A 13923-nucleotide genomic window follows, 5' to 3' on the forward strand; every position below is an offset into this window, starting at 1 on the left:
TTTCCAAAAAAAAAATATATATATATATATATTTAAAGATTTTCATAAAAATAAAAATAAAAGTAAAATACAATAAAAAAGGCTAACTTTAAGAGAATTTTTTTTTTTTGGTAAAATTTAAGAGACATTTTTCAATGTGCTATGAATATGGGAAATTTTATTTGATCCCATATAATTTTTTTTACACCCAACTTACTCTTTGTATCCATATTATTTTTAATTAAACTATCAATATCTCTTCAAACCCAAATTTACTACCTAAATTATCCTCACAAACTCAATTCAATATGTAAATTTATCTTTACATCCATTTATAAAAAAAAAAACCCAAACTTAATATTGTTTTACAATTTCTGACCTTGAAATATGAAATAAATGGTTTATTGGAAGTATACTTGCAAATATGAAATGAATGGTTTATTGGAAATATACTGCAATAAACTATGTTTTTGAGGATTGGAAGTATACTACCAATTGAGTAGCAAAGATGATCTCTAAACCATAACTACCGATCATAATTTGTAAATGATATTTCTTGAGTAGAGTATAATGACGAAAGTAGAACATGTAAGAAGCAAACATAGTTCAATAAAACAGTTCAACAAAATGTTGGAAAAGTTAAATCAGCCAACTGGTCGTGACTACTACCTATAAGCCTCAAGCTATATCTCAAAGTGACACGAGCTTAATAAATGTATCGGTGTCCAAGAAGTAAATATGTGATCCATTTACAAGAACACTAGAGACATCTCAAAAAATTCGAAAACGAACATCACTAGGAGAATTGTTTACGATAATATGGACTTTAGACTATAATTGTAAATCTCAATCTTCAAATGATTACAACCTTATGTAAGTTCTTGTAACTTCCTGCCTAAATCATACATTATGCAGAAGACCAATCTATAAAGATCAAACATTAGCCGCCGTCGTTTTCTTGGAACCAATACATTCTTACAGGGTGACAAACCATTCGTTTCATACTTCTAATCTTCAAAACCACGATTTCATTAAGTTCAGTACATTTTTTTTTTATCTCAAGTCTTAGGGTTTCATCTTAAGATTGTAAGAGTTTGATATTGGGATGGGTTTATTGATAAATTTAAGTAGTATTGTTAATTTCATCTTGTACTTAATAGTAATTATATAATAGAGTAAAAAGATAATTCATATTTAAAGTTTAAGTTTGTTGTAGAGATAGGTTGTATGGGTTCGAATAAAACTTCTCTATGAATATAAGTAATTAAAATTGTTTTTTTTAATATTTAATTAACTTGTATTATAACATTTGATATATTCAATCGTGTTACCAGCACATTGAAAAATCTTTTCAACCTTAAAATTGATCTTTGTGAGGGAAAAAGATCCTCTTCGGATCCACTTCCTAGTTGTTCATCGTATATCGTGCGGCCAATTTTTGTCACGTACTATTTATGTTTAATTTTAAATCAAAAAGTCAAATGATTTCTGACCGCACAATGCACGATAAATGACTAAAATTTGAAGATCCTAGGATCCCTGCAATTTAGATCCGGATGTGATCCCTTTGTGAGTTACTCAAATGGCTAGGTTTTATAGTATAATTTGGTATGTCGGGTTTTTTTTCTAAAAAAATTGGTTGAACCAGCCGTTTATTCTATTTTTTTCCAATATACTAATGGTAAACCATAATGCATTAACATTAATAGATTTGGTTGCGGTTTAGATATCAAAATGTTCGGTTCAACTGAACATTTGTTGGGCAAAAACATACATCAACCTTCACCTAAATGTACTACCACATCAAACACATTTGAAAGTTTAAAACCCTAAGCATATCCTATTTTTGTTAAGTGGATACTTTTCTTGTTTCATCAGTTTATACTTTTTTCTCGCAACTATGATATTCTTTCCTTTTCTTATACATACATGTCCTCTATTTTATCTCTCGCGGCTTTTCTTTTTCTCATACACAACATTTCACTCAGCATAAATCTCATCTTCAGTATTCTTCGATCTCATTCGGAAGTTTGAACCACCAGCCCATAAATCTTCATAGAAAGAGCACTTTGACTTGCGTCACTCGATCGCCCGGTGGTTGATTTACCATTGCGATTAACCAAACCGATTCCAACCATATAATTTGGTGGTCATGAAATTGTGTTGACCGTATATAAAAAATGAAGTAAATAAAGAAGACTAAGCTAAAGCCCTTCCATCATGGACCGTCAACCGCAGGGAGTCGTGGTTGGGTCTAAAGAGAGTATGACAATCAATAACACAGTTATTTGTAGAAGGATGGGCAGGGAAAGTAATAGCTTATGAATTTATAATCAAGTCTTTGAAGTTTTGTATCTTGGCTCACTGTCGGAATAATAGCTTACTGTGCTCTACTGTTGTAGTTCATGTTACAACAGATTGGTTTATACTTTAGAGATCATACGTCTGTCATGCATTGTATGTCACATAATAACTTTCATTCTTCTACTCTTCTGGGTCACGTACGTAGTGCTATAGTATCCTTATATCCAATCTCACTCACCTAATCAATTCGAATAACGCTAATTTCATTCTAAGTACATGCAAACATAACTTGGCTGTTTTAATTTTACTTGAAGCATGTTGGAAAGCTTGAGAAGTGAAACTTGTTAAGGAAATATTTTAGTACCCTTTTACAAATATCAAATGAATAAATACTAATCAAAATTAGTATACAAATTTAGGTAAAATTGATAAAATACAATTCACAATACTTACTATTGTTTATTTATCATGAATTAATATACAAGTAATTGTATCTCCTGTTAAGTGTGTCACACATTCTTTTACTCACACATAATCCTAAAATAAGTGTCAAACATTAAAATCGCTACTATGATACCTGAACAATCAACTACCAAGCATCAAATCTACTAGAGAGGGAGGTAATTTCAAATCTTGTGATCATGACTTTCTGGGTAAGTATCGTAGTCAAATCCTTATTTGTGATGGCTTTTTGGCGGAAAAAACAAAAAGTTAAACTTAAAGTGGGCTTTTCAACCGGCCCAATTCTCTTGTGTTTGGTGCAAAGCTGGGCCTTCTTAAGTTCCAAAGCCCAGCTCTTTTTGGTGTGGAAGTTTTTTTGAATCCAAAAGCCCTAAAATTCTATCCAAGTTAAAGACAGTCCACATTTGCAGTGGAGCCAAATGAATGACATTCCCACATGGAAAAAACGGACAACCCCCTAAACCACTCCGATAATCCCCCTAACGACGTCGTCTTCGACGACTCGTCGCCGGAAACCGACCTCACTCCCTCAAGCTCGACCCCTCACGAAAACCACTCGTCGGAAAACCCGTCGGCACCTCCCCAAACGACTCTCGAAGCCCCCGTTTCGGACTCTCAAGATGACTCATCCGAGCCCATTCTCGAAGGTGAAGACACCCTTCTCGATCAACAGCACCTCCAAAACTCTGTCGAAACGGGCCCAGCTGAACCCGGTCTGCCAGCCAAGAGACGCCGTCGCAGGAAGAAGTTCTTCACGGAGCTCAATGGCTCTCCGTCGTTGGCCAAGAACCGCCGCACCGACCTTAACAAAGACGTAGACGTCGAAGCCCTAATCGCAATCTCAGTGGGGTTTCCGGTCGACTCGCTCACTGAGGAGGAAATCGAGGCCAACGTGGTCCCCACCATCGGCGGCGTTGAGCAAGCCAACTATATCGTCGTGAGGAACCACATTCTGTCTCGGTGGAGGTCAAATGTGTCTTTCTGGTTAACCCGGGAGCTGGCGCTGGAGTCGATTCGCTCGGAGCACAAAGGCCTGGTCGACTCAGCTTACGACTTTCTGGTGGAGCACGGCTACATCAACTTCGGGCTTGCACCGGCGGTGAAAGAAGCAAAATTGAGGTCGTTTGACGGGGCCGAGAGGGGCAATGTGGTCATTGTGGGGGCTGGCTTGGCGGGTTTGGTGGCGGCGAGGCAATTAGTGTTTTTGGGCTTTAAAGTTGTTGTCTTGGAAGGTAGAAGCAGGCCTGGTGGTCGCGTGAAGACGAGGAAGATGGTAGGCGAGCGCGAGGGAGTGGAGGCTGCGGCGGATCTCGGGGGAAGTGTTCTCACCGGAATCAATGGAAACCCGCTCGGAGTTTTAGCTAGGCAACTGGGTTTGCCTCTTCATAAGGTGAGGGATATTTGCCCGCTTTATTTACCAGATGGGAAAGCTGTTAATTCTGAGATGGATTCTAGTATAGAGACTTCTTTTAATAAGTTGTTAGATAGAGTTTGTAAGCTTAGGCACGCAATGATTGAAGAAGTTAAGTCCGTAGATGTTCCATTAGGGACTGCGTTGGAAGCTTTTCGACGCGTTTATAGTGTTGCACGAGACACGCAGGAGAGAATGCTCTTGGACTGGCATCTTGCTAATTTGGAATATGCTAATGCTTCCTTGATGTCCAATTTGTCCATGGCCTATTGGGATCAGGATGATCCCTATGAGATGGGAGGTGACCATTGTTTTATCCCGGGAGGCAATGAGACTTTTGTGCGGTCCCTTGCAGAGGGCCTTCCAATCTTCTATGAAAGGACTGTGCAGAGTATTCGGTACGGTTCTGATGGGGTTTTGGTTTATGCAAACGGGCAGGAGTTTCGTGGGGACATGGTTCTTTGCACAGTCCCATTAGGCGTGCTTAAGAAGGGTTCCATTGAATTTGTCCCTGACCTTCCACAAAGGAAGAAGGATGCAATTCAGAGTATAGGATTTGGATTACTGAATAAGGTTGCCATATTGTTCCCTTATAACTTCTGGGGTGGGGATATTGATACTTTTGGGCATTTGACTGAGGATCCGAGAATGAGAGGCGAGTTCTTTCTGTTTTATAGCTACTCTTCTGTATCAGGAGGGCCTCTTCTGGTTGCTCTTGTGGCTGGAGATGCTGCAATTAAGTTTGAGTTGATGTCTCCTGTTGAGTCTGTGAATAGGGTGTTGGACATATTAAGGGGTATTTTCAACCCGAAAGGGATTGCTGTTCCGGAACCTATTCAGGCAGTGTGCACTCGGTGGGGGAAGGACGACTTTGCATACGGTTCTTATTCTTATGTTGCAGTAGGGTCTTCAGGAGATGATTATGATATTCTGGCAGAGAGTATTGGAGATGGGAGAGTGTTCTTTGCTGGGGAGGCCACTAACAAGCAGTATCCGGCAACAATGCACGGAGCTTTTCTGAGCGGGATGAGAGAGGCTGCTAACATACTGAGAGTAGCCAAAAAGCGGTCAATTATCCCGTTGGAAAAACCAAGTAATGTTGGTGATGAAATGGACGATTTGAATAAGTTATTTGACACCCCTGACGTAAGATGTGGGAGCTTCTCCGTTTTGTTTGATCCTCGGTCAAATGAGTTTGATTCTGCCAACTCGCTGTTGAGGGTGAAATTTGGAGTGGGAAATATGGAGGTGGGATCACGTCTCTCTCTTTGTTTGTATGGCTTGATTTCGAGGAATCAGGCGATGAAGTTGAGTGAGGTAGAAGGTGATGGGAACAAGATGAGAATGATAAATGTGGAATTTGGGGTGAGGTTGGTTGGGAGGAAAGGTTTAAGTGGTGCTGGGGAATCTCTAATAAGCTACATTAAGACAGCAAAATCAAAACCCAACGTAGTCGGAGGAGTTCAAGTATGAAGAATCCTGGGTTTGGGTTGTGCATAATGGATGGATTGCAGTTGATTGGGTCATTGATTTGAGCAGCTGGATGGAATCCGTTGTCAGCTGAACTGAACTCATTTGGTCTGGTAGTGTTTATTTCAGCCTTGTTTAGTTGTTGCTTAATTCTGTCATTGGAAGTGCAAAAGTGATTGGGAGTTATTTATTCTTCATCCTCTCTCACTCATAAATTTAGTTGAAGAAGTATGATTTTTCTTCCTTCAGTTTGCAGTATGCTTTTTGTGTGGCTGTTTGTGTTTACATATGTTTTTGCTCCATTGTTTGTTTCCAAGTTCCATGGACTATATGGACTACATAGTATAAAGGATGGATGACAGAAATGGTCGAATTTGATTGATCTTAGTAGTGGTTTGGTGCTAAGATGCTTTTATAAAAAATGGGTATAAAAAAAACTGAACGCAAAAAAGTGTTTGATAAACACTTAAAAACAGCTTATTTCACAGTTTTTGGTGAAAAAAGCTGAAAATGTGAAGTAGTAAAAATGAGCTTATTCTCATAGTATAGCATAAATAGGTTTTTTTAAAAGCACAACAATACCAAACCAGCCCGTACTATAACTTGATGGCTAGGAATTCGATTGGATTGAATTAAAAATCACTATATTCTAAATCTTACCCACTCCTACCATATTGTAAAGGATTAAGGACCAATGATTAAGAGAGAGAAGTCTTCTTTGTGATCGATTCATCTGAAGTCCTTGGATTTGAGAATTTTTTTATCATGACGGGAATACAGGTTGTACATCACGTGTTTTTATGTAAGTGATGGTAAATTTTATTTTTTAAGTTATTAACTTTTTAACAAACATATTTCACCATATGTATAATGACATGTGGTGTACCATCTCGTGTGCTAATCATACTGAAAATCTCTCCCGGACTTGGATAAAATGCCCTCAAATGTATAACGAAAATACATATGGCATACTATGGGCGGTGAAGCCGGTTGGTTCGCAGAGACTGAAATAGGCAAAAAAACCCCAAAATACAAGTTTGATTTATGGTTGGGGGCCAATGATTGCCGTTCTTGTATACTTTATCATTATCTATGTTTTGATATTGCTCACTAATAGCATTTTCAATTTGGTAAACACCATAAATCAGATATTTTCAGTTTCTCTTATCTTTTCAAAAATAAAATTCTTTTCAAAGCCTTCATTTTTGAGCTCCTATAAACTTTTAATATGTGCATCATTGTTAGTTTTGTCGATTATATCGTTATATTGAACACTATTTGTATTCTATTATACGTTAATAAAATATCGTATTGATGTAGTATGTGAAAAAATGTCCGTATATCATTTGACATTTTTACTAAAAATATATTGAAAATTTTGACAACTTTTTAAATTTTGATATTTAAAATATTTACATATTTCTATTCTTTCAAAAAATATGTTAAAGTTACAATAAGAACGTAATTTTTTTATTATTAAAAAATGATTGAAATAACATGATTAAACGTGAAAAATTATGTAGTATATTAAAAATTTTAAAAATATACAATTTAACAAATTATTAAGACGTACAAATAGATCAAACTACATATTCATCTTAAAGTTAAAAAAAAAAATGAGTAAACTGTCGGTTTACCCCCTGAACTTTCACCTCACTTTCGATTTTCCCCCTGAACTTTTCTATTGGAAAATTAAGGACTCAAACTAATTTTTTTAGCCAATTTGCCCCCTACCGTTAGTTTTTCATATATTCCATCCATATTTCCGTTAAGTGAGACCATGTACACAACATGTGAGGGTAGTTAAGTCATTTCACTCTTAAAAATGATTAAAAAACTGAAGAAAAAAAAACAAAACTTTCCCTCTATTTTTTCCCGCTAATTCATATCCTCGATTTTATTTTTCCCTCTCATTCCTATGCATGAGAAATGACATATGGTGTTATTGTCTACCATTTTTATTTTCTCTAACAAATTAATAATTTGACAAATGCTAATGGTGCTATTGTCTCCAAAGCAGTGCATTAATATAAGAAACCCTAGTCTTTTTTATGGACATGTTTCTTATATTAATGTACTGCTTTGGAGACAATAACACCATGAGCATTTGTCAAATTATTAATTTGTTAGAGAAAATAAAAATGGTAGTACATGCTTCAAGAAAATAAAAATGGTAGTACATGCTTCAAGAAAAAGATTAACTTAGCTACGTATGAAGACAATAACACCATATGTCATTTCTCATGCATAGAAATGAGAGGGAAAAATAAAATTGAGGATAGGAATTAGCGGGAAAAAATAGAGGGAAATTTGTTTTTATTATTTATTTTCAGTTTTTAATCATTTTTAGAGTGAAATGACTTAACTCTTCTCACATGGTGTGCACATGGTCTCACTTAACGGAAATATGGATGAAATATATGAAAAACTAACGGTAGGGGGCAAATTGGCTAAAAAAATTAGTTTGAGTCCTTAATTTTCCAATAGAAAAGTTCAGGGGGGAAATCGAAAGTGAGTTAAAAGTTAAGGGAGTAAACCGACAGTTTACCCAAAAAAAAATAGACAAAGAGTACAAGTCACGTGCATAGGACACGTGGCGATGTCAGGTGCAGACCGTCCAAAAGGTACTTAAGTTATATTATAAGAAAAACTAATAAAAAAAGTTTGAAAATTTTGAGTTTTAATAATAAAGACAAAATAAAAGGTAAAGTGAATAGTATCAGATTTGACTTTTTAGTGTAAAAACGTGTTTTTTCGTTAAAGTGAACAGTACCGAAATTTTTTCATTAAAACTCCCTATATTCTATTGGATGAGGATCCCATCTGGATTCAAATGGTAGGGATTCTCATATTCTAAACGTTTATCGTATATCGTCGGTTAAAAATAATTTAAATTTTATTATTTAAAATTAAACATAAATAATATTTAATAAAAATTAATTGCATAATATACGATGAACGTTTAAGAAGTAAGGATCCTTTTAATTCCCATAATTTGAATACGATGCGATCCTCATCCTATTCTATTGATTGAGTTTTGGGCGAACCAAAATGACACGGCGCCCTGATGCGATATTTCGAGAAGCGCGGCAAGTGGTAAAAACCTAGGACCACAAAATAATGCTTGCCCCTCTGTACTCTGTACCCCACCAACGTGATGAACTAAATATGTAGCAAGATGATAACCGTTCATCACGCTGATGAATACTAAAATGGCCCACCATGATTAGTTATGGGCACCTACTAGTCGCAAATCTCGAAAAACCCCTGCCTTTTTCCGACGACTGCCACATGGGCCACTCCATCAAACCGACCTTCTCGCATTCATCCAAACAAGGCCGACACTTTGGGGTCCCACAATGGCATCCTTCCACATTCTTCTTACACGTTGCAGGCCCTTATTGGTCCGTCCTCTCCTCCTTCGCATCATTTCTACTTTCTTCTTTTGCCTTTCGACTGTTTCATTTCCTTCCCATTATTTGCTTTGCCAGCAAGGACAGCACACTCGCCGCGCCTAACTGGCACATACACCATCCAGACACGTGTCGGCCATCCATGGCGAGTGGAAAGTTGTGCGGATGCCAATTCTCCTATCTCCTTTGTACCACGTCGGTCGGTTACAATTGGAAAGAAGGGAAATGGCACAGCATTTGGTGTATCTTATAAAAAAGAAATATGGAATATTGAAAGAAGTAGGATTAGGTTTTGCCACTACTCACATTTATTTTATTAATGAATGTATTAGTTTATATAAGGTTATGTTATCCACATATTTCTTTTTATTTTTCATATTTCTCTAAATTTTCGATCGTTGGATCGAATGAATTGATGAATATCAAATGACATCAATCAATAAGGAGTGAAAAGTAAAAAATAATGTGTATAAATCACATTTGTTTTGTATAATATCTTTTAACTTAATCGCGTCATTTGCGTGTGGGTGGATGCTATAAAAAGCTCACTCTCTGCATCAGCAAAGAACATCAAAGCAATATTTCATCTTCTCTCTTTACAAAATCATTATTCATTAAGTAGTAAGTTGTGATTTGATATTAAGAAAAGAATGGCGGAGGAGTACAACAAGAAGAGCGATGAACACGAGTACGAGAGGAAGACTGGGGATTACGAGGAGGGATCGGGTGCAGGCGAGACCAAGGATCGTGGGTTGTTTGATTTCTTGGGGAAGAAAGAGGAGGAGAAGCCAACTCCTTATCAGCAAGGGGATCAGGTGAACGTCGCCGAGTTTGATGAGAAAGTCAAGATCTCCGATCATCACGATCAGCATGCATCATCATACAACAAAGTAGAAGAGGAGGAAGACAAGGAGAAGAAGCACGAGACTCTCCTGCAGAAGCTTCACCGATCTGAAAGCAGCTCTAGCTCTGTAAGTATTCATAAATTGATTTTTTATTACAAGCGATTTATTTTAAGCTAATTAAGAGGAGAGCATGTATCATATACATATGTTTGGCTAGATTTCTTAACCCAAAAAAGAGAGAAGGGTTTCCAAATATGCTCGTAAAAAAAATTAATCACTCCAAGATCTTCCAGCTGGCATTTCCTGGTGTTTTTATGCATATGCCACGTGTAATCGCGTAGTGTTCTTGTTGACTGTATCCCTTCACATAACATTTGTACTTTTTCTTCATGATTTCCATTAACTAAAAATTTAGTCTGTCTAAACTGTTTGAAATAACTCTGAATATTTAATATTTGCAGTCAAGTGATGAGGAGGAAGATGAAGAGAAGAAGAAGAAGCGGAAAGAAAAGAAGGGATTGACGGATAAGATCAAGGAGAAGATCTCCGGTGATGAGCACAAGGAAGAAGGCTATCACAAGGAGGAGGACACGGCTGTCCCGGTGGAGAAGGTGTACGAGGAGGAACATCATCATCCAGCTCCAGCTCCAGCTCCGGTTGTTCATTACCACGAAGAGCCAACCGACTCTCCAACTGAGGAAAAGAAGGGTTTCCTCGAGAAGATCAAGGAAAAGCTACCTGGCCACAAGAAGACTGAGGAGGTTCCAGTTGGTGCTGCTTCGCACGAACAGCACAGTGACGACAAACATGCGGCGGAGCCACCGGTAGCAGCCTCTTATGAAGCTGGAGAAGAGCCCAAGGAAAAGAAGGGTATTTTGGAGAAGATCAAGGAAAAGCTTCCAGGGTACCATTCCAAGACCGAGGAAGATCACAAGGACATCAAGGAGAAAGAGAAGGATACTCCTTCCTACTAATTAAGGGATTAAGAAAGAAAAAACGCATACATAATCTTGTCCTGTGTTCGGAAAGAGTGGTTATGGTGGTGTCATTTGTGGCTTGTTATTTTTCCTTGTTTTTGTGATGGGTGGTTTATTTGCCGTTTTCTTTTGAGAGAGACTCTGCGCTCATTTACAAGTTTGTCTAGGGTTTCCGTTCTAGGGTTCTCTCTGTTTTGTAAGGACCTTTACTTTCTTTTGTGTGTGATATAAACATTATTGTTGATTAATAAGATATTTGTTGTTCCTTTGTATTCTCTTTGTGTGATCTGTGTGTGTGTGTGTGTGTGCATTAGCTTTTAGCATGCGTGCATTTATAAAAACTGGTCGATCACGATTATAAATCCGATTATGAATGTTGAATGGTTCCTTGTAAATTTGTTTTATCACCAAAATTCACAATATGATCTTCCTTTGGAGTAATTTATACGTTGACTATTTAAGAACCAAATGAAGACATGTAAGAAAATGCCCAAGGAACCAACATTTCGTTAATTAATCTGGACGATCACTTGGATCAATGACCGTATATTGTTGTACATGTGTGTAAGTGAAGATTAAGATGGAGATGGAGTGATAAGTAGAGCAACAACATGTCAACATGCGTAGAGGTGCTAAAGAAGGGAGGCTTGACTGGTGGAGATAGGAATGTCAATGATCACTCTTAATTTAATTAGACTTTAACTTGTGAGACTAAAAAAAAAGTAGCATAACTTATTTAATATTAATTTTAGTTTTTGGTTTTTGGTTTTTATTTTTTTTATTTTTTTTTATTTTTTTATCGTGAGCTTGTTCTAATCTTTCTATTTTTCTGCCAAATAAGCAGATATGTAAAGAGATGAATGTTAACACAAAATGTGGGAGGGTTCACTGAATCAATACAATAACGTTACCACATCGACATTGTCAGCTTGTGGTGGGGCCTGCCTGGAGGGACTTACTTGGATCTCACCAGCTGGTTGCTTCTTTATTCCTACATCAATTTGAAATTTGACAAAAATATGAGCACGATGACAGTTGGGAAAATGATGGATCGTGCACGCAGCACCCTTATTGTTGATAGTCCGTTTCTTCCAAGTAGTGAACCGATGATTCATATTAATATTATATTTTTTTTAATTAACATGATTTACATTATTTACAGTTTTAAAAAGTTGAAAATACATGACATCGTCTCGTCTTGTTGGATTAATATTAGAGGACATGAATTAAGAAATCATTCAAAACTTGAAAGACATCATCCGCAAATTTTTGTATAAAATTAATTGATTAAAAATTATTATGATTTGGACGTAAAAGACTGGAGACATTGCATCGATCAACTAATTCTCTGTAGTTGAAGGCGAGCCAACTTGCCTATTTTTGAGGGGCAAAAAACGAAAAAAGCAAAAAGATAAAAAGAAAAGTGAATTGCGGAGCATCGACGTAAAGGGAGTAGAGACCGAAAAGAAAGCTCGCACAGATGGACGGATGTATGGTACTGAAAATTTCAATGGTGGAACCATCCAGATCCAGAGGCATCCACACATTACATTCCTCGATCTGTAGTCTTAGGCTGTGGTCATGATGAACATTACTCCATTAGGCCCACATTCTGACGTCTCGATTTTATCCGTTTGTGGGTAAATTGACGACACTCATGATTCATGCCAATGATCAAATTCGATACTGAATATCATGCATGTTCATTGAGAAAAAGATAAATTTGAATATGATAAGTTAAGAGCAGTGTGTTATTATTTGCATCTAAATTTGTATGATAAGACCATCTTCAATCCTAGGCTAAATGCCAAATTTCCCCCTCTATTCCCCCCCCCCCCCAAACCCAATCCAACCCAAGCCAAATCTTTGGGCTAAAAGCCAAATGCCAATTGAGGGCCAAATTCCTCCCAAGAAATAGCCCAGAAACGTGTGAACTCTCTCTTTCCCAGCCCACTCTCGGCCCCGTCACTCACGCCACTCACCCCACGCAGGCGTTAGCCTTCAGCGCCCGACAGGGTGGGACCCACTGTCAGGGCTGCTGTCGGAAGCAATTATGAGCCCAACGACTCTTTTGTTCATCAGACGGTTGGCATTTTTGGACCGTTGGTTGATCCAACGGTCTAGATTCAAATTTTTTTTTTTAAATGTTATTTTAAAATACATTGAATCCAACAGCTGAGATCTAATATAATCAAATCTAATGGTAAAAAAAAAATCTAACGGCCCAAATTTAAATCCAACGGCTAAAATAATTTTTTTTTTAAATGAAGGCTTGCTTTGTGGAAAAATTTAGTGATTTTTCAATATTTATCGGAATTTAAATATTTTTAGATTAAAATGTTCATAAAATTAATTTACGATAGTCTACATAATTATTTTTTTTAAAAGTTAATTTAAGAAAAAATTAGCCTAAGTTCATTCTTTAATAATCCCGGGCTAAAATTTTAGGCCAGAAGGGTTGAAGCAGAAAAATTGTTTCTGGGCTAAAAGCTAAATTTTTCGGGCTAAAAAATTTAACTTTTAACCCAAGAATTGGAGATGGTCAAAGGGGTGAATGGAAAATCGAAGAAACAATATTTGATATTTACCAAAAGACTTCCTACGGGTAATGTTGGGTACTGCATGGGTCTTTGAAGGTATGTATCAAAAGATACGGAAAAGGTTGTAAGTTTTGCTATTGGCCAATAGCATATGGTTGAAATAAATTTTGATAAGGTCATCGCCGTAGAGATTAGAGAGAGAGTGTGTGTTCAACGAGGCCATCGCGCATATTGCTTTTACAAATACAAGCTTGTGTGCAACAAGGCGAGGCCCCTTCAATCATTCACACAATCAACGCTCTACATGAAATTTTAACAACCTTTTCATGAGATCTAACCTTGCTTACCCATTAACGCAACTTCTGACTAGATAGACGGGGTTTCTTTTCAAGTCTATAGCTAGTTATTTATTTAAATCTAGACGAATTTTGATAATTATGTGAAGAGGTCATCTCATAAAACTTTCTCGACAAAGTGAAGTATGTTTATGATTGAATGCGTTAACCTTTTACAATATTGTAT

The 13923-nt window shown here is 36.9% G+C and overlaps 2 protein-coding genes across 2 annotated transcripts; both read left to right on the forward strand.

Annotated features, from left to right (window-relative positions):
• Nucleotides 1-3134: 3134 nt before the first annotated feature.
• LOC126633018 (lysine-specific histone demethylase 1 homolog 1-like) lies at nucleotides 3135-5874 on the forward strand. Its single transcript, XM_050303564.1, has one exon. The coding sequence runs from the start codon at nucleotides 3182-3184 to the stop codon at nucleotides 5627-5629; it is 2448 nt and encodes an 815-aa protein (XP_050159521.1). The 5' UTR covers nucleotides 3135-3181; the 3' UTR covers nucleotides 5630-5874.
• Nucleotides 5875-9351: 3477 nt separating this feature from the next.
• LOC126631725 (dehydrin COR47) lies at nucleotides 9352-11133 on the forward strand. The gene is made up of 2 exons (XM_050301865.1): nucleotides 9352-10010; nucleotides 10346-11133. The coding sequence occupies exons 1-2, from the start codon at nucleotides 9690-9692 to the stop codon at nucleotides 10856-10858; spliced, it is 834 nt and encodes a 277-aa protein (XP_050157822.1). The 5' UTR covers nucleotides 9352-9689; the 3' UTR covers nucleotides 10859-11133.
• The last annotated feature ends 2790 nt before the right edge of the window (nucleotides 11134-13923 follow it).

This window comes from Malus sylvestris, chromosome 8 (assembly GCF_916048215.2).
Source record: "Malus sylvestris chromosome 8, drMalSylv7.2, whole genome shotgun sequence".
Lineage (NCBI taxonomy): Eukaryota > Viridiplantae > Streptophyta > Magnoliopsida > Rosales > Rosaceae > Malus > Malus sylvestris.